Here is a 23,710-nt window from a genome sequence, read left to right as displayed (position 1 = left end):
GCTTTGAAGGTAAATTGAGATCATGGATGTGAAGAACCTTTGGAAAGTACTATGAAGGCTTTATGCATGGTATCGAGCATCTTGTGAGCGCTCTAATTGTGCTGTTGGGAACAGTAGAAGAAAATTAATCGAAGCTCCTTTTCAATAAAAGTTACGGAAAAGTCTCATTGCAGCCCGAATAACACAAGTGGAGTTTTGATACTCCTGCAGTAGACACAGGCTGTAACATTGCATTCTTCTCATGCCTCTGTATAAACTGCGGCATGTGGTATTCAAACTCTTCTACAGCCAAATACCACTTCCCAGTGGTGACCTGCCCAGAGGATGCATGAAACACTAATGATAAAAAGGTCCTTCTCCACTACCCTAGCCACAACTAATTGCCTCCACTTGCTAGAATCCATCTCTGCATGAGCAGGCTCCCAGCCACACCCTTCACATCCAGCCCTCATTCTGACTCACTAAGTAAACACGCCTGTTCCAGGAGCAATATTTGAAAGTTCTCAGTGAACTTAATTAATTTTCTTCTATCTTATTTTTCCACTAGCTTCTTGTTTTCTTTGATGGAGAAAGCTTCTGGGACACCTTTTCTCTCTTTTAAACAAACAGAGAACTGACCTCCCACTGTTAGCCCTGTTTTCTGGTTGGTTCTCTATGAAGCTGCAGTCATTCTAAAAATACTCCCACCTTTTACCAGGAATCTGACTTCATTGTGGAAAAGAGACTCTGCTGTTGTTTCCTAGGCTCCCTTCCTCCGCAGAATCGGAGACCTTTCGTTGTCTGTGTTAACAGCACTTTAGAGGGACCAGGCTGTCAGTCCTCGGGTTTTATTGTGTTGGCAATTTATTTGTTTTCATAAATTGCTCTCTCATTTTTTCACGGCAGCACCACTAACATTCTTCTGCCAGCTGTTGTCGCTTAATCTCTCAGAACCCAAATTTCTTCATCTATAAAATGGAAGTATTACTATCTTCCTAAGAATGTTGTTTTGAGAATTAAATGAGATGATGGTTATTTAATGTCTGGCTCCATGCTGAGCACATAATATGTGCTCTGTAATTCTTTTTGGGTGTAGGCGACCTATTTATTTTTTTCAGCACAAATAAATTATTTTTACCTTCTTCTATGTATTCTGTACGCTCTTATTAGTGAATATTAAGGCTGTTTTTAGATTGGCAGTTTTTAAAAATTTTATTTTACTGAAGGATAGTTGATTTACAGTGCCTTGTTAATTTTTGCTGTACAGCAAAGTGATTTAGTTATCCATATAATAAGTTTTTCATATTCTTTTCCATTCTGATTTATTACAGTATATTGAATATAGTTCCCTGTGCTACACAGTAGGACCTTGTTTATCTCTTCTATATATAATACTTTGCACCTCGGCTAATACCAAGCAACTAGTCCGTCCCTCCTCCACCCCACTTTCCCTCTGGCACCCGCAAGTCTGTTCTCTGCGTCTGTAGATACGTTCATTTGTGTTGTATTTTAGATTCTGCATGTAAGTGATATCCTGTGGTATTTGCCTTTTTGTTACTTCGCTTACTATGATATAGACTGGCAGTTTCTTACGCCAACCTTCCATTTTATCCAGAAAAAAAAAATGGAAACAAGTAAATTCTTCCTTTACCTTTGCCAGTCTTGTTTGATTTCCTCCCTCTTGTCTATGACTTGTCTTCCGAGTATACTAGAGGGAGGTAGTTCTCTGTTGTTGTATGCAGTGAAAGTGTTAGTCGCTCAGTCTTGTCTGACTCTTTGCAACCCCATGGACTGTAGCCCCCCAGGCTTCTCTGTCCATGGCATTCTCCAGGCAAGAATACTGGAGTGGGTAGCCATTCCCTTCTCCAGGGAGTCTTCCCGACTCAGGGATCGAACTCAAGTCTCCTGCATTGCAGGCAGGTTCTTTACCATCTGAGCCACCAGCGAAGCCCATGTGTTAAGTTGTTCATCTTTTGCTGTGCAGTTGCTCAGTTGTGTCTGACTCTTTGCGACCCCTTGGATTGCAGCATGCCAGGCTTCCCTGTCCTTCACCATCTCCTGGAGTTTTCGAAAACTCATGTCCATTGAGTCGGTGATGCCATCCAACCATCTCATCCTCTGTTTTCACCTTCTTCTCCTGCCTTCAATCTTTCCCAGCATCAGGGTCTTTTCTAATGAGTTGGTTCTTTGCATCAGGTAGCCAGAGTATTGGAGCTTCAGCTTCCAATGAATATTCAGGATTGATTTCCTTTAGGATTGACTGGTTTGATCTCCTTGCTATCCAAGGGACTGTCAAAAGTCTTCTCCAGCACCACAGTTCAAAAGCATTACTTCTTGAGCATTCAGCCTTCTTTATGGTCCAACTTTCACATCTGTACATGACTACTGGAAAAACCATCTTTGGGGATAGTTATATCTGATGAATGACTTAACGGGTCCCTTATTATCTTACAGGTCTGTGAGTTAAAAGGATAAAGTGGGCCATTCTGTGGGCCTTGCTTGGGGTCTCTTAGACCTTTGTAATCAGATAGCACCTGGGGCTGGAACTGCCCAAGAGGCTCCACTCACACGTGTGGCATCTTTGTGAGGGCTGGACTCCACCTACATGCCCTCCTCTCCCTCCCGCCCCCCTCCATTTCTCTCCCTTCCTCCCTCTCTCCCTTCCGTGGTCACTTCTCTCCATGGCTAGCTTGGACGTCTGTATGTGGTAGTGCTCTGGTAGGGGTGCCAGGCCTTCTTAAGGCTTAAGCCTGGAAGACCACAGCCTCTCTTGGGCTTGGCGTTGGTTACAGCCACTCATGGGGTAGCCTGATTCAGCATAGGAGAGGACTGCCCAAGGGTGTTAATACTAAGGGACCTTTGGGGACTAGCTACCCAGTAGGTAATGGTCTAAGTCTTGATCTTTTCTTTGCTACTTGTGTTATTTTGTTCCCAAGGGAGTGCATTACTCATTGTGTTCATTTACCAATTAGCGTAAAAGTTCCTTGTTGGCCAACTTAAAATCTCCAGAGGTTACACTAGCAACTTGTTGTAAAAGAGAGACTGCTCGCACAGAGCAGGGGAAAACAGCATCCTTTCACATCAGAGACCTGGGTTCCATCCCTATGTTGGGAAAATCCCCTGGAGGAGGAGATGGCAACCCACTCCAGTACTGTTGCTTGAAGAATCCCTTGAACAGAATCTGGTGGACTATGGTCCACAGGGTCGCAACGAGTAAGAAACGACTAAAGCAACTTAGCAGTAGTACTAGCTACCAAACCGCTGCATTGTAGAACTGCTTTTTCAGAAAATTAATTTGCTTCTTCATGAATAGTAGATAGCTACTGGAGATCAAACCAGTCAATCCTAAAAGAAATCAACCCTGAATATTCACTGGAAGGACTGATGCTGAAGCTGAAGCTCCAATATGTTGGGCACCTGATGTGAAGAGCTGACTCCTTGGAAAAGACCCTGGTGCTGGGAAAGATTAAGGGCAGGAGGAGAAGGGGATAACAAAGGATGAGATGGTTAGATAGTATCACTGACTCAATGGACATGAACTTGAGCAAACTCCAGGAGATAGTGAAGAACAGGGAAGCCTGGTGTGCTGCTGTCCATGGGGTTGCAAAGAGCCAGACATGACTTAGTGACTGAATGACAACAGCAACTGGAGATTAGATGTCTCCATGAATTATAAGTTGAAATGTTACCTGTTTTAACTACGGGGCTCAAATTGTGCTAACATTGTGTTAGATGACGGCACAATGTGTGAGAGACCCTGAAATGATGAATGTCTTCAATCTCCTCTTTCTTTCTCTGCAGTTCCTTTTGAGACAGATACCAAAGCAGAAATAGTCACATCTTCTGATCCCACTCAGAATGATAAAAGTGATGATTCAGAAACTGGATTATTGAGCTCATTTCCGGTGAAAGAACATTCCAGTGCCAAGGAATCATCATCAGAGAAAAACGCTAGTGGCCCCTCTGTCCCTGATGCCCCCATCATTCTGAGCCCCCCTCAGACACACACGCCAGACACCTACAGCCTGGTCTGGAGGGCAGGGAAGGATGGCGGGCTGCCCATCAATGCCTATTTCGTGAAGTATCGAAAGGTAATGTCTTGTCATTTGTGATCTTTCCCTTCTCACATCCTCGCATCCTGTGTATAACACATGCTTGCTATCTTTCACACTAGTGGAGTGGCAGGAAGCAGAACAGGAGCATCCCAGGGCGATGGGTTTGGGAGAGAGTCAGCAGTCACGCTGGGTTCACCAGTCTTATAAAAACAGTAAGAGTGAAGTACAAATAACCTCCCCCAGATTGGGATTTTAAGAACCAAGTAACTTGACAGTTGTTTTGTTGACCGTTCCTTGGGGTTTGAGAAATCTTAGTTCCCCAAGCAGGCATAGAACCCTGGCCCTGACAGCGAAAGCCCCGAGTCCTAACCACTGGACTGCCAGGGATTCCCTGCTTCTTGACCTTTTTAATCAAACATTTTAACCCCTTGGGTGTAAAGCTTTATAAACCACTTTTTAAAAAGTAATTCCTTCCCTCTGTGAAGTGGCAGAAGACAGTTTATTTAGCGAAGAAGCAATTTCTTATTAGAAACCACTGTTTGAACAAAGTTTTCCATTATAATCTCTGATTAATATTTTCATTTCCAGTTGTCTTCCTAATTGTATTAATATTTTTCATTGGTTATTTGTTACGGTAAACGTTGGTCCGTCTTGATTTCTCAGATGATATTTTTTATCCACAGACTTACATTAAAACAAAATGAAAATCCTCCCTTCTTTGTTTAATGAGATTAGTAAATGAAATGGGAGGAGATGTACTCGTATTTAAAATAATTTTCTATATTCAAGATGTTTTGGTATCCATCATTTAATAGGAATATTTTTTTATCCTTTAGGTATTTTTTTAATTGAAGTGTAGTTGATTCACAATGTTAATTACTGCTGTACAGCATAGGGATTCAGTTATCCCTATATATACATTTTTAAAAAATATTCCTTTCTATTATAGTTTATCATAGGATATTGAATATCTAGTTCTCTGTACTAAATAGTAAGACCTTGTTGTTTTTCCATTCTCTGTATAAAAGCTTACATCTGCTATTCCAGCCTCCCACTCCATTTCTCCCCCTACAGTAATATTTTTAATATCTGGAAAAATTAACATAACGATACTTGGAAGTTTATTCACTGTTTTTAACTTGATGATTCTAGATGAAGGAAGTTTCACTGGTAATCCTGTCCACATGGAAACTTCCATGAATGTTGGCCCTTGGTTTTATTAAGGAAGGCATAACAGATTGGATCTCTTTTTCTTTCCTTCAACTCAACAAACAGTATAAAAACATGAAACAAGACTGTTAGAAATATATAATGCATAATTGCATAAATTATATAGACATAAACATGAACTATGATTTATCAGGTATTGTATATATTATATATTATCATTAGTATGTATTATTGTTTACTTAGTTAATTCTCCCATTAGTCCAGTAAGAAAGGAGCAACGTTTCCATTACCAGGAAAGGAAATGACTGGGTAATCAAGTAACTTCCTTGAGGCCATAAGTTAGTGGCAGCTGATGAGCAGCAGCCTTTTTCAAAAACAGTGAGAATCCCAAACTTCTCACTGCAGGTCTCCTTCTGGTTCTTAATTGGAAGAGGCATTGTGTCTCTTTCACTTTTGATGGTGCATCGCTTCCCCAGATTCATTTTGGAATTGAAGGACTTCTAGTTTTTATCCAATTGAAATGGAAAGATTTTTCTGCCCTATATCTCCATTTTGAAAAATGCCTTGTTTTCGCTTGGGTAGCTGGAGGATGGTGTTGGTGTCGTGGGAAGCTGGCACACAGTTCGAGTCCCAGGAAGTGAGAATGAGCTCCATTTAACAGAACTGGAGCCATCGAGTCTCTACGAAGTTTTGATGGTGGCGAGGAGTGCAGCCGGGGAAGGACAGCCTGCCATGCTCACCTTCCGAACCAGCAAAGGTGAGTATAATCTTCCCTAAGAGGAGGGAGTTGGCTGTATTGATGTCACTTTTTAATAATTAGTGTCATTTTGGGGTAGCAAGTTTCTTGTATATAAATTTACTAAATAAACCTATTATAGTACCTCTTGGGGCCACATTTAGATGGTTGAATTCTTCTAGTCCATCTAGCATTTCACAGGTATTTTTGAGAGCTTATGATAGGTTAGGCAGTAGGGTAAGGGACACAGGGAAAACAAGGATAATCAAGACAAGATCCATCCTGATAGAGCTTCTACTTTGCTAAAAAAGGTAAGACATACACATAAAGGCCAACTCAAGGCAAAATTTCAGTTCAGCTAATATTTACTGAATGACTTCTCAGTGCCAGGCAGTAAACAAAATAGATAATACTCCTTTGCTGTCATGGAGCTTCCATTCTAGTTGGGAGAAGTCTACACATAAGTTATAAGAACATTAGTAGATGTTGAATGTTAACAGGAGACATAAATTAAGGGATGGGTGTAGCATGGGTTTCTCAGGTGGTGCTAGTGGTAAAGAATCCACCTGCTAATGCAGGAGACCTGAGAGCCGTGGGTTTGATCCCTGGGTCGGGAAGACCCCCTGGAGGAGGAAATGGCAGCCCACTCCAGTGTTCTTGTTTGGAGAATCCCATGGACAGAGGAGCCTGGTGGGCTGCAGTCCACAGAGTCACAAAGAGTCAGACACAACTGAAATGACTTACATGCAAGCACGTGGGGTGGTAGCGGTTGTCCCAGTTTGAACGGGTGGCCAGAGAACTGAGCAGCTGACAGCAGGGCGGAACTTTAAGGAGGTGTGTGGAAACCCATGTGAGTATCTGGGGCTGGAATATCCCAGTAGAGAGGATAGCAAGTGGGTGTGCTTGGAGCACTGAGGGGCCACAGTGATGAGAGTAAAGTAAGTGGGGAGGAGAGAATGCTCAAGGAGATGGATGATCATCGGCACATTGTCCAACCTGCTGGAACACCAACTTTGACCCTGAGTGAACTGGGAGCATTGGAGAGTTTTGAGCAGAGTTGTGACACTGCCTCTTGTGTGTTTCAATGCTGGCTATAGGGCCATGCTGACTGTAGGGTCAGGATAGATTGGAGGAGGGCAAAGGGATAGGGAGGGACCAGATCTGACATGGTCCAGGCAAGACAAGATGCCAGGGGATAGTCTTCTGTGGGGCAGCTTGTGAGGGTAGTGGTGGTGGTTTAGTCGCTCAGTCATGTCCAAATCTTGAGCCCCCCATGGACTCCTGTTCATGGGATTCTCCAGGCAAGAATACTGGATTGGGTTGCCATGCCCTCCTCCAGGGAATCTTCCTGACCCAGGAATCAAACCCAGGTCTCCTGCACTGCAGACCGATTCTTTACTGACTGAGCTACAAGGGAAGCCCTCCCAGTTTGTGAGGGTAGCTTGATTGAAAAGATGCCATTTCAGGGCTTCACTGGTGGCTCAGTGTAAAGAATCCATCTGCCAATGCAAGAGACATGAGTTCAATCCCTGACTGGGAAGATCCCACACGCTTCAGAGCAGCTAAACCCATGCACCACAACTGGTGAACCTGAGCTCCAGAGCCCGGGAGTCACAACTGCTGAGCCCACGTGCCGCAACTCCTGAGGCCCGTGTGCCCTGAAGCCCGTGAACAAGAGGAGCCAAGCCACCACAGCTACAGAGTAGCCCCTGCTCACCATGACTAGAGAAGAGCCTGCACAGCAACAAAGACCCAGCGCTGTCATAAATAAATAAAATAAACAATTTAAAAAGATGCCATTGCAGGTTGGCCATAGATGAACAAAAAGACTTCTGTGAGCAGAGATGGGAATTGGATACAAGAGTTTTTGGTGTAGCACAGTGTTGGAAAGGAGTTCTGATGATTGAAAAGAAATTGTCTATTGACTTTTGAAAAATATCCTTTTATTTAATTACTGTGTCTAGACAGAAAAATAGTATTTCTTATTTGAAATGTATTTTGAGTTATTACCCATAATTAGTCCTTAGTTGTTTATACAGCCTGACCTGCAAATACTGAATAATGAGCATGTATTTCAGTTCTGAAATAATCAATTTCATTTTTCCCCCCTTGAAATTTTAAAACGGCATGACAGCTTTCGCATGAAGAAACTTAACCGAAGCTCTTAAATAATGAATTTTCTGCATCAGAATTAAGAAATATGTACAGTAAAAATAAAAGTGGGTGAATAGTTTGAAAATCTTTAGTCATTTGGCTTTTTCATTTGTGTCATTTTTTATGTGTGTAGATTAAAGCTGTCCTGGTGAAGAGAGACACATTTTTGTTATAGGTACTAGAAAAAGACAAAGTAACTTCTCAAGTTAATTCCTCATATTAGCCAAGTAATTACAATGTAGATTTTAAATTTAGACACTGTAACCGATAAATTCATATATTTATATGCCAGTTGAGTTTCATAGTATCTTTTCTTATGCAAAGAAGCTTATTTGTATTATATTATGTTATATTGTACCTTTATAGAGAAAACAGCATCATCGAAAAATACCCAGGCCTCCTCTCCACCTGTGGGCATCCCTAAGCGCCCTGTTGTTTCAGAGGCTGCAGACAACTTCGGAGTGGTACTCACAGATGCCTCTAGGCATAGTGGAGGTAAAGAGAAGATTCTTCACTTACTCATTCTGTTTGTTTCCAAATGTAACTGACCTGTTTCAGGTTATTAGGGGGTGGAGTGGGACACGATATTTATTATTCAAATTATATCCTACCATATAACTCTTATAGGTTTTATTTCAACCATTTTAAAATGTCTTGAATTTGAAATCTTAAATACCCAGTACCATGATTGATATTCAAAGTAATAAACTCAGATTTCAAATGTTATGATACTAAGTTTTTATAACTCACAAAAAGGATTTTTCTGTCTCCTCTCTGGCATGGAAACCAAATTTACATTGGAACCCTGAACATCTGACTTGTTTTTTTTGGTGATTTGTCAAAATATGTCATGGTACCTATAGTATGACTTAGTTTTTTATTGATTGATTACATGTCATTCTCAGCTTTATTGTTGTATCATGTTGATCTTAGAGTGTTTAGATGTCATAACAATAAGATTTTTAAAAGACTTCTTTTTAGTATTTAATCATACATGAATTCTCCTGTTACAACATAATGTGCTTTTTGTGATCTAGGGAAGGCTTAACATTTTATTACTGAGCTCTAAGAATTTTCAAGCTTCTCTTCCCTATTTTTATAGTCTATGAGTTGGCCTCAGACAGAAGCAAGTCATAACATTTGAACACCTCTGTGGAATGCCTCTGCATCTTCAGTATCATGAGCTGCTTTTTCTTGAGTCCTTTCGCCTCTGAGATCAGAAGAACAAAAACCTCATGAACTAACACGCAGTACTACATGCTGGAGCAGCAGAGATCAAATAAATCTTGCCCTTGGAGAGGCTTACAGTATAGGAGATGATGCAGACAACTAAACCAATACCAATATAGCAGGGAGGATAGATCAACCAGCAACGATGGTTTTGATTCTGCCTTGGAATCAAACATTTCATGAGATTTACCTAAATCACTTCCTTGATAGGAAGGAGGCCCAGTGGCTGGCAATAAGAGATGTTCCCTAAGCTGAGCTTCAAAGGCAAGAATGTTATAGCTGAATGAAGAAGCAGGAGAAACGGTTCTGGGCAGAGACCTCTCATGCAGAGACAGATGAAGGATATGTTCTATTTCATTTAGAGATTCAGAGATTTTTATTTAGTGCTATGGGGAATCATGCTACAGTGGGGGAGGAAAGCAGTTGCCTTGTATGATGTCCTTAAAGATTCAGTCTTTCCCTGAAAGCTATGAAGAAGCCTGGAAGATTTTAGAGATGGGACGGGGGAGTGGCATCAGATGAGGCTTGGAAATACAGACAGTGACAGTGTGGATGGGGAAGGACACAGACCAGAGATGAAGGGAACTGAATCCTCACTGAAAGAAAGCAAGAAATACGGTGACTTGGGCAACTTGAACCATTTACCAAGATAGGTGATAAGAATTTGTTGCTGAAGGTTATGGATTCTGTGCTGGCAATCATGAGTTTGGTGTTATCCAAGCAGAGATAACCCTAAAGAAAGGATTTATTTAATCTTCACAATAACCCTGTGAGGAAGGGAGCATCAGCATATTACAGATCAGGAAACTGGGACTCAAGGGGGTTGTGGAACTTGCCTAAGGTCACCCAGAGAGTGGTGGAACTGCTATCCACAGTCAGATATTTAAGACTCCAAGAGCAGTATTCTTTATCTCCTTTCACATGCTGTTTATTTTAGGTATCGATGGTATTCTTCTCTTTAGGGACTTTCCCCTAATAACGTTCTTTTTCTACTTGGTCTGTGGTATTCTTTATGAGTTTTAACCTCATGTGAATCAACAGAGGAAGTTGTTCAGTTATCTTCGTATTAAAAGAGAAATTCACTAACTTCTATTCGTTCTGTTTCCATTGCTTTCTAACTTGAAAGGAATACAGTAAGTATCATGCCAAGTTGCCTGCTTTGAATGTGTTCATCTTTTCATCCATTAAACAATTTGTTTTTAAAATGCCACGAATTCCTTCATACAGGCACCATATGCAACATTATTTTGTTATGTGTTTGTATTCAGATTGAAGAGATGTTGAGATAGAGGGGTGTTGGTGGAGGCCAGACCCAGGCTAGACAGAGACAGGGCTTCCTGAGTAATTCACTGAAGTAATGTAACCATGGGGGCTTCCCCGGTGGCTCAGCAAGAAAGAATCCACCTGCTGATGCAGGAGATATGGGTTCAATCTCTGGGTTGGGAAGATCCCCTGAAGAAGGAAATGGTAACCCATTCCAGTATCCTTGCCTGGGAAATCTCACGAACAGAGGAGCCTGGCAGGTTACAGTTCATGGGGTTGCAGAGAGTCAGACATGACTTAGCGACTAAAACGACAACAATGGAACCGTGGTCCAGAGCTGGTCCTCCTTGTTCCAGCTCTAGAGACATGACAGTGAGCGTGTGGAAGGGCAGTCGGTCTTGATAACCAGCTCGTTCTTAAAAAGCTCTCAGGTGACTGCTGTAAAGTGGGTGGCAGTTCACAACTTCCAAACTGTTGTACAGCCCAGGCTGTTTCTGTCCACACCCTTGCTCTGTAGGGACCGGGTGGGAAGCCAGTTATAACCACCAGATTGCTTGGCCAGCAGTTAGGGACACGTGTTGGCTACACAGTTTGAATGGCTGATAAACTTCCTCCTGAGGTTTCCACCTGCCACAGAATCGAGACCGTCTCGTCTGTGGGCTGGAAACATCCCTCCTCTTGGCCATGCTAACCGAGAGCTGCCAGGTGTTGGGTTCACGTGGATGACCACGTGGATCATCTGTTTCCTGATACCACTTGTCTTTATTTAACTGTGAATGTGTCTTCCTGCTTTCATCCTAAGCAGTGGTTCTCCCTTCCCATTTTTATCAGGATTGATTTTACTGGTTCGGTTTATCTCTATTTTACTGCTTGCAGTCTGTTTTTCAGACTAGCATTCCTGTAGCCTTGAATGTGTTAAGATACGTACAGTAGTAATAGCTACGTTGCTGATTATTGACAGGCTGTGATCATCATAGCTAATAAACAGAACAATCTATAGACTATTGGCTGAATGTGTTTTCTATAGCTCAGTTGGATAATGAAAACCATTTAAATAACACATCGTTTTGAAATTTACTGTAAATTATTACCACAGTCAGACTTGAAGCACCAAGTAATAATTACTTATATTGTTTTAGCATGCCTCAGTCATCATACTCATTAACTTTCGGATTTTCAGAGATACTTATCAAGTTTATAAATTATCTCACTTTTCCTGCTACTTCCTCTATTTCATTGCACATTAACTTTTCAGAGGACAGAAAGAAAGTCATAATGTTATTAACTCTGGCAAGAATTTTGGTGCAGAGCCTTTAGTAAAGTGATGTTGGGGATTTATCCCTTTCAGTTCACTTGAGTAATTCTTGTTTCTGATGCTGAGGGTTATCGAAATGAATGTTTCCATTTTCAGTCCCAGAGGCACCTGACCGGCCTACTATCTCCACTGCGTCAGAGACGTCTGTCTACGTCACATGGATTCCTCGGGCGAACGGGGGCTCTCCAATCACTGCCTTCAAGGTTGAATATAAACGGATGAGGACTAGTGACTGGCTGGTGGCAGCTGAAGACATCCCTCCTTCTAAGCTTTCTGTGGAAGTTCGTAGTTTAGAGCCAGGTAGTAATATTCAAACATTTTGTTTTAGGCCAACAGTGCTGACCTTAGATGCATATTCGTCTTTTTTTTTTTGACCATGCCTACTGCATGCAGGATATTAGTTTCCTGACCAGAGATCTAGTCTGTGTCCCCTGCATTGGGAAGTCTTAACCACTGGACCACCAGGGAAATCCCTAAATACATATTTGTAATAATCATATATTCTTCTAATTGTTAAAGTAATGTGAGCTTATTGTATAAAAAGCAAAATTGTATCTGAAAGCAAAATATAAAAAGAGAATAGTCACTCCAAACCCACCCATCTAGAAATAACCATTGTTTATATTATGTTGTATTTCTTTCTAGTCTTTTTTCCTTTCTAATACAAACTGGGATCATGCCATAAATATTGTCTTGTGACCCCCTTTTCCCATGTTATATCATAATTAACAATTCTTCAGAACTCAGTGTTTAATAACTGTGGATCTACTGTGTAAGTATACCATGATTGACTTAACCTAGTCTTTATTTCTGGGCTTTAGACTATTTCTAACTGCAAATGAGTGGAAGTAGGGTTGTGGTGACATCTTTGTGTGTGTGTATGTATATGTATTCTGCTATGAATGAATGTTTTAAGAGGGAAATTGCTTGTTATTTGACTACAATTGATCTGATGACACATCTTAGCATGGTTAAACCCACTACTTTGCTTTATGGATATGAGACAACATTCAGCACCTCTTTGTTCTCTTAAGTTTTGTTTCAGCATCACGGGAGCTTCTCCAGACCCCTGTGTGCTTAGTCGCTCAGTCATGTCTGACTCTTTGTGATCCCACGGACTGTAGCCCACTGGGCTGCTTTGTCCATGGGGATTCTCCAGGCTAGAATACTGGAGTGGGTTGCCATGCCCTCCTCCAGGGGATCTTCCCAACCCAGGGATCAAACCCAGGTCTCCTGCATTGCAGGCAGATTCTTTACCATCTGAACCACCAGGGAAGCCCATCCAGACCCCCTAATATATGAAACAACCCATAAAAGAGGAAAGCACTAATCACAAATCAACTTTATTTACTTTTGTTTGTTTGGGTTTCATGACTGTTTTTGTTGATGGACTTTTAAATGTACTTTAGCAGCAAAAACCCGTGTTTGTCTGACAGGTAACAGGAGGAGCTCAGGAATATGTAGGTACAGTTGGGAGAGGGTGGCAGTTTTAAATATGGGCAAAGCTAAGTAACATTTTATAGATAGAAAAGACTGTTTTAAGAAGCTCAGGGGTTATTTTTGAGCTTTGGGGAAACTTGCTTTAGGGGTCTAATTTATTCTTTAGATTCAGATTTTCAGAAACTCACAATCCTTAGAGTTTTTTTTTTTTTTTAAGTTCTTAATATCTAAGCCAAACAAATACCTTCTGTTGTAGCTTAAATCTGATCTTTCTCCTCTTATTAGAGGGAGCAGAGTGACATCTGTGATTAGCCACACAGTGCCTCTTCATAGCTGTATTCCCTGTGTTAAACTTTGCTTCAGTTGTTTCTTTCAAAGTGGAAAAAACCCTATTGGGTTGGCCACAAAGTTTGTTCGGATTTTTCCTATGTACTTACAGAAAAACCCAAACAAATATTCTGGCCAACCCAATAGTTTCAGCAATCCACTCCAGTATTCTTGCCTGGGAAATCCCACGGACAGAAGAGCCTGGCAGGCTGCAGTCCATGGGGCTGCAAAGACTGGGACACGACTTAGTGACTAAACACCACCATCATCACCACCAGCTAGTCCTGTATTTGATGGGTATGACTTTAGAACAGGATGTTGAAAGAGAAATGTGCTCTTTCCTCCTCTCTCCTGGCTTCTTTCCATGAGGAACAGCATCTGTCTCTCCCAGGGACCCCCAGTAAGGTATTGGAATCTTGAACACACGCAATGAACGCATGCAATACCAGGGTGACAAGTGGGTTGAAATCTATTTACTATCTAGGCTTTAGAGCATGTCGTTGTTATTGCAGAGAGATGTTTAAGTATGATTGTTGTATTTTGAATATTGTCCCTTAAATTCTGTTTTTCTTTTCCCTCCCTCGAAAGGTTCAACGTACAAATTTAGGGTCATTGCTATCAACCATTATGGTGAGAGTTTTCGGAGTTCAGCTTCTCGTCCGTATCAGGTGGCTGGGTTCCCCAATCGCTTTTCTAACCGTCCAATAACTGGACCTCACATCGCCTACACAGAAGCTGTCAGTGATACTCAGATCATGCTAAAGTGGACGGTAAGTAAAACATCTTCTCTAATGACAAAAGTTTCTGATGTGGCCATGTTAGTTTAATATCAGGACATGATACTATGAATGGGAAATTTTTGAACTTTTAAGTAAGAGGAAATTGAGGGCCACAAATTTGTGTAAGAGCATATATTATAAGAGGGGCAGGTTTTGTTTTATTTTGTTTTAGTTTTTATTTTATAATGGAGTTTAACTGATTAGAGCTTCCCAGGTGGCGTTCTAGTGGTAAAGAGCCCACCTGCCAAAGCAGGAGACATAAGAGATGTGAGTTCAATCCCTGGGTTGGGAAGATCCCCCAGAGGATGGCATGGCAGCCCACTCCGGTATTCTTGCCTGGAGAATCCCATGAACAGAGAAGCCTGGTGTTTACAGTCCATGGGGTTGAACAGAGTCAGACACAACTGAACTGAAGCAACTTAGCACACACACACTCGTAGCTAATCAACAGTGTGATAGTTTCAGATGCACAGCAGAGGGACTCAGCTGTACATACACATATAACTATTCTTCCCCCCAATTGCCCTCCCATCCAGGCTCAGGGGGCAGGGCTAAAAATAAAATGATTGTCTCTTCAGCTCTCATCCAAGTATTAACACAATCACCATTTCATGTTTTATTGTTTTTGAGCCCAATGTACTTTTTTATCTTTGAGCCTAGTGAGACATAGTGCTTTATTTTTGTTTAGCCCTTTGAATACCTTTAAATTAAACTTTAAATGGCTATCAAGGATTTCTATAAAATGAAGCTCAAAAAATACTGCCACACAGATAAATAAATCTTAATGGATGTAAAAGTTACATTTATTTTTGTCTTTGACAAGTCTTTGCTTCTCTTTTCTAGTACATTCCATCGAGTAACAATAACACTCCCATTCAAGGATTTTATATCTATTACCGGCCAACAGATAGTGACAATGATAGTGATTACAAGAGGGATATTGTAGAAGGTAAGTGCCGTGGACAAGCTAGAGTCTTAATAAGAGAGTTTTGGACGGAGAGGGTTTATAAATATTATGAAAAATGTCCCAGGGAAAATAGAGTAAAAATGAAATGGCATATATGCTACTACTTTGAATTTTTTCCAAAGAAAGTTAATTTGTCCAATTTAATACAATGGACCCTTGAAGAATGAGGGGTTGGTGGTTCAGTCTGTAAAGAATCCACCTGCAGTGCAGGAGCTGCAGGAGACGGGTTTGATCCTTGGGTCGGGAAGATCCCCTGGAAGAAGGCATGGCAGCCCACTCCAGTATTCTTGCCTAGAGAATCCTATGCACAGAGGAGCCTGGCAGGTTACAGTCCATAGGATCAGAGGAGCCTGGCAGGCTACAGTCCGTAGGATCACAAAGAGTCAGGCACAACTGAAGAGATTTTGCAAGTATGCATCTTGGTTCAGTTTTGCGTATGTGTGTGTATAGGAAATTATTTGCTTAACATTTGCTTTTCCCACTAAATGTTACTCTCCTCACGGCAGAGGGCCTTCTTTCCCACGGCTGTATCCCAAGCCCTACACTGTTGAGTTGTTCGGTATTTATTGAATAAATGAATGGGTGAATGCTCAGAGTCCAGAAAAGAATAATGGAGTGTCTAGGGTGATCAGGTTGGAAAAAAGACATCTATGATAGCCAGCAGCAGAACAGCTTTCTTCAAGTTTTGTGTTTGTTTTTTTTTAATTTATTATTTTGACTGCTCTGGGTCTTCATTGCTGGGCTTGGGCTTTCTCCAGTTGCAGCGAGCCGGGGCTGCTCTCTAGTTGCGCCGTGCGGGCTTCTCGTCGTGGGGGCTTCTCCTCTTGCAGAGCACGGGCTCTCGGTGCTTGTGGGCTTAGTAGTTGTGGTGCCGTGCTTAGTTGCTTCGCAGCATGAGGAATCTCCTTGGGTGAGGGAGCAATCCCGTGTCTACTGCATTGGCAGGCAGATTCCTAACCACTAGACCACCAGGAAAGTCCTGTCTTCAAGTATTTAAGGACTAGAATGTGGAAGAGGTACTCAGTCTGTTGGGGGAGGACAGCTAGAAGGAAATCGAGTGAGGAAGAACCCTTTCATACCATATTTCTCTAATGTGGGTCCCCTCACAAAATAATAAACTCCCCAATTTGGGAGGTGTTCAGTAGAAGCTGGATACCTGTTTCTCAGTGCTAAGTTGGAACAGATTCTTGCTTTGGGAGGAAGGCTTCTTCTGAGGTCTTTTTTCACTCTAAGATTCTTTTTTTTTGAAGTATTAATTTCCTAATGAATCATCTCAAAAAATTGTGCCAAGCCAAGGTGACTTTCCTCTGACTTTTCAACGTCCAGTAGTTTTTTTGTTGTAAGTAATCTTATAATAAATTACTTTTAATAGGTGGCATCATGTTTCTTTAAATATTGTGGTTTTCTTTTTATTGTTCATCCGTTACTTTTGTGATGTGATGCATCCATTATTTTTGTGATATGATGAAAAATTTGTTATCTAAGTTTTAATACCTGGCACAGAGTAGGTGCCCCCTAAATATTTTTTGAATGGAAGAGTGATTGTTTCTCTTTTCTTAATCTGGAGAAGTAGGAAAGAAATGAGTTCCCCAAACCTGCCTTCTTCATAAAGAATTGGGGAAGTGTGGAAAGATCATTGTTAGGGGCAAAAAAGATTCAGTGAAGTCAGGATGGTAGCTTCCTGGAGGTGGCAGTGGCTGGAGGGGGCATGAGGGGACCGTGGGGGCCGGGAACACGTGCTTCCCCCGGGTGCTGGTCCCACGACTGTGGCCTGTGTGTGACGTGCTTCCCCCGGGTGCCGGTCTCACGACTGTGGCCTGTGTGTGACGTGCTTCCCCCGGGTGCTGGTCCCACGACTGTGGCCTGTGTGTGACGTGCTTCCCCCGGGTGCTGGTCCCATGACTGTGGCCTGTGTGTGACGTGCTTCCCCCGGGTGCTGGTCCCATGACTGTGGCCTGTGTGTGACGTGCTTCCCCCGGGTGCTGGTCCCATGACTGTGGCCTGTGTGTGTGAACTTTCATCTCTACAGTGATGGGTACTTTTTCATATGCATGTTCATGAAAGGAAATAGCATTGTCAGTGACCGATCCACACTGTAGTCCTGGCTCAGTCTTCATGTTAGTTTTGTCTGGGTTAGGCAGGTGGAGGTGTCTGGTTTTTAGTTTTAAACTCTTTTGAGAGAGGTTACACTTTCGTGAGAAGGTCGTTCTACATAAGCCAAATATAAATAAAACAAACCTCCCTCTCTGTCTCCATCAGTATCACTCCCTCCCTTCCCCTTCCCGGTTCAGCTCTAGAAATCCTCTGAGAAACACTTTCTATATTCTCTAGCTAAATCTTTGAACGTTTACAGACTTGAGTGTTGGCCTGTGGAGTGTGGAGCAGGGAAATTCCTCTAAAGGAGCTTTTGTTTCTCTTACCAGCATCTGTACATGTGAGCTTTGCCTTGTGGTTCACGAGAACTTGTTTATGAACATAATAGAGCAGTTAGCTGTTTAAGTGGGCTTCACTGTGCTGTGTAATTTGCTTATTCCTTATTTTCAAGTTTATGCACTTGAAATTCTTTTTGTGGCAGTTGGAAACTATTGGCTTGCTCTCCCGAGCCGAGAAACAGAAGTATTTATCCTTTCTACGTAAAGTTTTCTTTAAAGTTTTAGATTACTTACGTATATCAACTCAAAATTGTTTAAGCTTTGAAACGCAATTACATTGTTAAAGAATACAGTAAGAGAAGAGCAATTATACTGGTACCCTACCTTTTGAATTAAGTTCCACGTTTAGATAAGCTGTAAACGTTTTGAACATACCAGTGTGTTTGTGGTGATTATTTTAATCTTGTAAATTAAGTTCAGTTTCAAGTAAATCAGAGTATGTCATCCTGATCTTTAAGCCTGTGCTTTCATTTTTTACCTTTTCTAAAACATTCTTGGTGAAAAAAACTGCTGAGCAAACAACATGCTGGTTGGTTGATTATAAACCTAATAATAACACTTAGGTGTCTTATTTGTCAATGACCTGTAAAACCTTTCTGGTGATATTTTCTATAATTGGAATAATTTCAATAACAATGGGATATTATTCTAATACGACATGTATTAGTTCATTTTCTCTTACTAGTAACTTATCAGAAGCTTAGTTTAATTCCATTTTTACTAGTGCTATGAAAGGAAAACTTCAAATCTAGTGTAATGATTATTCAAGTGAATGTTGTTGAGTGAGTCGGGGGCTGGACCAGGAAAGAACTAAAGATAGAGAAAAAAGTAGGAGTCTTTTAGCAAAGCTTTTGGAATTTAAAAATGGATCTGTTCTTATCTCAAGTAGATTTTGAGTCAAGTTTCTTTTAGAATCCTCTTTACACTTATAAATGGGGCCTAGAATTCCCCACTTGTGAGTTTTTCATAGTCCTTCGATCCTAAAGCAAGCAGATTCTCTTCCTTATAAAATATGGGGCTTGTAGAATATGAATGAGGGGCTTTGTATCGGTGGCCTGGAAAGGGGTATGCTTCCAGGTCGGGATGTTTTTGTCTGTGTTGAATCAGGAAGAATCCCGGAGCCACTGGCTCTGTCAGCCAAGTTGATTTGACTTGTGTGTGTGGTTTTGTTTCATTTATTTTTTTCCTTCTCTATCTTTAATTGACTCTTAAATCAGTTGGTGGTATAGTTGAGTTTCTAAGAAACAGTGAAAACAGTTTGAAGAGGTATTTTCTGAGAAGGATTAAAGGTGCTTGAAGAGTTCATTGAGTCTGGCAGACGTGTCCCTGTTTATTAAAGTTTGTCACAGGTCCACGGAAGTAAAAACAGAGAGTGATTTATATTGAAGTTGCTCAGTTTAGAAGTGTTTCTAAATGAAATGCTGGCTGTGTGCCACGGATCACAGCCTCATTCTTTACTTGTGTGGTTTGGAGACCCAGATTCAAAAGGAAAGAAATGGCGGGAGCAGTAGCCAAGAGCTTCCTAGAGTAGATTTTGCTGTTTGAGCATTCATTTATATGTTGGAGGGCTTCCCTGATGGCTCAGGGATAAAGAATCTGCCTGCAGTGCAGGAGACACAGAGACACGGGTTCCATGCCTGGGTCAGAAAGATGCCCTGGAGAAAGCAATGACAACCCACTCCAGTATTCTTGCTAGGAGAATTCCACGGACCCAGGAGCCTGGCAGGCTACAGTCCATACGGGTCACAAAAAGTCAGACATGACTGAGCACGCACATGCACACACACACACACGCACACATTGTGTCCCATTAGAGTGGAACTGAGAGTTTTGCTGAGGTCTGTCTTGTAATGGTCACTTGTTCTGGGTAAGACATTGTATTCTGACCTCATACATGGCGTTGCTTTCTGGTGGATGAACAGAGTGGGTTGACTTGCTCGCTGAAGTATGGGATCAAAGGACTTGAGGGTTTTCTTTTAACTTATGCAGAAAATTAATATGTATTTTATGAAAGACTTACTACTAATTACTTGTAATGAAACAAAGTCTGAATCCCCACAGACAGGTTTAGCTTTAATTCAGTTTCTCTCTTCTCTTTACCATTTCTTTTCATACCATGCAATAGAAATGCTATTCATCTGTCATGTATTGCTGAAAGTATAAGGACATTTTTATTGCTCAAACTGACTATATGGTGATGGCACCTGCTCCAACTTCATTTTGAAATTACTAAATGATTTTATTGACTCTGTTTAGATTGTGGCGTATTTAAATCTTATCATCTATTTTTCCTTTCTAGGTTCAAAGCAGTGGCACATGATTGGCCACCTGCAGCCAGAAACCTCCTATGATATTAAAATGCAGTGTTTCAATGAAGGAGGAGAGAGCGAGTTCAGTAACGTGATGATCTGTGAAACGAAAGGTAGGGAGGGGTGAGAATGAGTGGTTCTTCCCTGGACAGAGCTAGGATTTTGAACTCTGGATTCCTTCTGACTATTGATGTGTTTCCATAGATACTTTGGACTGTTTTCTAGGTATATCCACTGTCTCAACACTCTAGCCTTATGTCAGTTAGAGCAGCAATCCCCAACTTTATTGACACCAAGTGCTGGGGACCAGGGAGGTGAGCAGGTGGTTTGGAATGACTCAAGTGCATTACATCTATTGTGCACTTTATTTCTATTATTATTACATCAGCTCCACCTCAGATCATCAGGCATTAGATCCTGGAGGTTGAGGACCCCTGGGCTAGAAAACTTGCCTTAAAAGTAGTTTAGATAAGTATTCATTGTAAATTTCTGCATGCCTCTGGGTAGGTCACTTCCCCCCAACCCCCTTTTTTTTTGGTCCTCTATGAAGGAATAGAAATATTTGCTGACTAATTTCTGAGATTGCTGAGAGAATTAGAATGCTTTCCCAAAAAAGTTAAAGAGAAGGCGCTACCTATGTTTAAAGTGGTTTTTGAATAACAGATATGTATACTACCTACCTGTTCAGTTAAGTGTGGTAGTTAAGTTCAGAATTAGTAGATAATTCTAAAATAAGATTTCAACTGCTTGCAGACATAGATTAGCTGTAAAATACTACAATTGTTGAAAACAGAAGATACCACACTTGAGTAACAGAAGCAGCCGAAGTGGAAACTGAGGCTCAGAAAGGTTGAATTCATATGCCAAGACTCAGCTTCATCGTTCAATTCTGAATCACGTGTCTTTCTGCTTCAAAACCCACATGTTAAATTCACATTTAAACGTTTATACACACAGACCTGTAGACTAACCTTGAATTTCATTTGTTTAGCATATATTTGAGTACCTTTTTGTACTGGACACTGTTTAATGAACGTTTCTTACTTGCCTCCAGATGCTGTGAAACTCAGAACAAAATTACATAAAAATGAAATTTCTTGTCTCTGCTCCCAAGACATTTAAGAATCTAGCCAGGCAGAACATAAAACAGAGACAACAATGTAATAACTGTATTGTTTTTAATAGTCTTATAGTATACATCATTAATCGACTCGGCTGGGGAATCAAAGGTTCCAGCTATAGACTTTCGGATGAGAGAAAAGCAAAAACCTTCTTTAAAATGTTAATTGGAACTTTGCTGGCGGTGCAGAGTTTAAGACTTTGCCTTACATGCAGGGGGTACAGGTTTGATCCCTGGTCAGGGAGCTAACATCTACATGCCTTGTGGCCAAAAAAACTGAAGCAATATAAAACAGAAGCAATATTGTAACACATTCAATAACGACTTTAAAAAATGGTTCACATAAAAAAAAACGAAAAATCTAAAAAAATAAAATTTTAACCGTTCACGCTGAATGACTTTCTGAAATGTATTACACAATCCCCAGCCTGTTTAAGTAGAACGCTGGATGCATGAGTTCACCTTTTTAAAGAAATGACTCAAGGTTCTTATTGTGAACAGTGATTATCTTATCTTCGTAATTCTGTACAGTTTTCTCGGGAATGACACAGTGTTGGAGGCCAGCCACTTCCCCCCACTGTTCAAGATTGTAGGCCATCGTGATTTTTGTTTAGTTCTCTGCTTTCTCTTTCTGTTTTGCCCCTTAACTTGCTCATGTCATGCTCTTGGCTCTCTCTTCTCATTCACGTCCATGGGACCATCTCACCCACTGCAAAAGTTTTTAAGTTCAGCGAGAGGTTGGCAACCGCTCATCAAGCTTGGTGGAATTATGAATAAATTCAGAGTAAATGAGGAGTGAACAAACCTGAAGAACTTCCCTATGAGTAATTGTGGTCTTTCATGTACAATCTGTAACATCCATTTTGCCTTAGAAACTTGTTTGTTGTCTTAGGAATTGGCAGGGACCTTAGAATTGTATAATCCAACATACCACCCAAAGTAGAAATTTCCTTTAGAGTCTTTGCCAGGTATTCTTCTAGCTTTCAATGCTGCAGAGCTCTTTCCTTTGAAAGGCAGCCTCTCCTTGACTGATTTCCAGCCCTGTTCTGTAGAGTTGAAGTTGCTAGAAAATGGAACCCCAATGTAATATTTGTTTTTAAAGATCACTCTGCTCCTGTAAGTAGTTAGGAACCGTAACAAGAAATGTAGAATAGTAACTAATGACAGTAACAAAATTGATTGAATGCTACCACATGCCAGGCTGTAAGCCGAGAGCTTTTTTACACGGATTAACTCATTTATTCTTTTATGACTTTATTTATTTATTCTAATTTTTTAAAAAGTTTTGGCGGCTCTGGGTCTGCTTGTGAAGTCTTTCCCTAGTTGCAGTGCGCGAGGGCGTCTCTTGCTGTGGCACATGGCTTCCCAGTGTGCTGCCCGGGCTTCTCTTTCTTGTCGTGGTACGCAGGCCCTGGAGCACACGGGCTCAGTAGTTGTGGCGCATGGGCTCTCTAGTCGTGTGATAGACCCTGCAGCATGTGGACCTCTCTAGTCGCGTCTTGAGGGCTCTCTCTAGTTGGGGCCTGCAGGCTTCGTTGCCCCGTGGCATGTGGGATCTTAGTTCTCAGTTGTTTCGTTACTGAGTTGTGTCCAGCTCTTTGTGACCCCACGGACGGCAGCACGCCAGGCTTCCCAGGCCTCCGCTGTCTCCCCGTGTTTGCTCAGATTCATATCCATTGAGTCGGTGATGCCATCCAACCATCTCATCCTCTGTTGCCCCCTTCTCCACCTGCCCTCAATCTTTCCCAGCATCAGGGTCTTTTCCAATGAGTTGGCCCTTTGCATCAGGTGGCTGAAGTATTGGAGCTTCAGCATTAGTCCTTCCAATGAATATTCAGGGTTGATATCCTTTAGGATTGACTGGTTTGATCTCCTTGTTGTCCAAGGTACTCTCGAGTCTTCTCCAGCACCACAATTTCAAAGCATCAGTTCTTTGGCGCTCAGCCTTTTTTATGGTCCAGCTCTCACCAGAGATCAAACCGATGTCCTCTAATTGGAAATTAGATTCTTAACCAATGGGCCACCAGGGAAGTCCCCTCATTTACTCTTCATCACAACTTTATGATGGAGCTGGTATGATTATATCTATTTTCCACATGCAGAAACTGGTTTATGGAAGTCAAGTCTTATGGCTAAGAGGTGAACAGTGGAACAGGATAGAAACCCGGACGGACAGTCTGGTTCCAGAGACCAGGCCATCAACCATTGTGCTGTCTGCTGCTTCTCTGTAACATGTAGAGCATTGAGAGCATCTTTTCTGGGGACAGAGAAAGTGGGGTTTATGTGCCACCTGTTTTTAGCTTTTGCTCTTGCCATTATCCAGAATACTAGTGAATTAGGTAAAAGGACTATGTTTACGTAGACCTCAAGAGTTCTTGGTTTTGCAATGTTTAGTATTATGTGTGCAGTTTTTGGAATTGTATATAATTGTTCT

At 41.5% G+C, this 23,710-nt stretch overlaps 1 protein-coding gene across 4 annotated transcripts in view; it reads left to right on the top strand.

Annotated features, from left to right (window-relative positions):
• Nucleotides 1-23,710, top strand: part of CDON (cell adhesion associated, oncogene regulated) — a 99,205-nt gene that overhangs the window by 49,718 nt on the left and 25,777 nt on the right. For all 4 annotated transcript variants that reach the window (XR_002180146.2, XM_070782782.1, XM_019954837.2 and 1 more), the window contains exons 10-16: nucleotides 3,781-4,070; nucleotides 5,787-5,961; nucleotides 8,461-8,589; nucleotides 11,999-12,202; nucleotides 14,258-14,439; nucleotides 15,292-15,397; nucleotides 20,147-20,269. Coding sequence is in view for 3 of the 4 variants with exons in the window: in XM_070782782.1 (XP_070638883.1) it covers nucleotides 3,781-4,070; nucleotides 5,787-5,961; nucleotides 8,461-8,589; nucleotides 11,999-12,202; nucleotides 14,258-14,439; nucleotides 15,292-15,397; nucleotides 20,147-20,269 (1,209 nt within the window). In the remaining variant the exon portion in view is untranslated. The remainder of the gene's footprint in view (nucleotides 1-3,780; nucleotides 4,071-5,786; nucleotides 5,962-8,460; nucleotides 8,590-11,998; nucleotides 12,203-14,257; nucleotides 14,440-15,291; nucleotides 15,398-20,146; nucleotides 20,270-23,710) is intronic.

The sequence above is a fragment of the Bos indicus genome, chromosome 29 (assembly GCF_029378745.1).
Source record: "Bos indicus isolate NIAB-ARS_2022 breed Sahiwal x Tharparkar chromosome 29, NIAB-ARS_B.indTharparkar_mat_pri_1.0, whole genome shotgun sequence".
NCBI classification, from domain to species: Eukaryota; Metazoa; Chordata; class Mammalia; order Artiodactyla; family Bovidae; genus Bos; species Bos indicus.
Note: the sequence above shows the minus strand (reverse complement) of the source record. Positions and strands in the feature narration are given on the sequence as shown.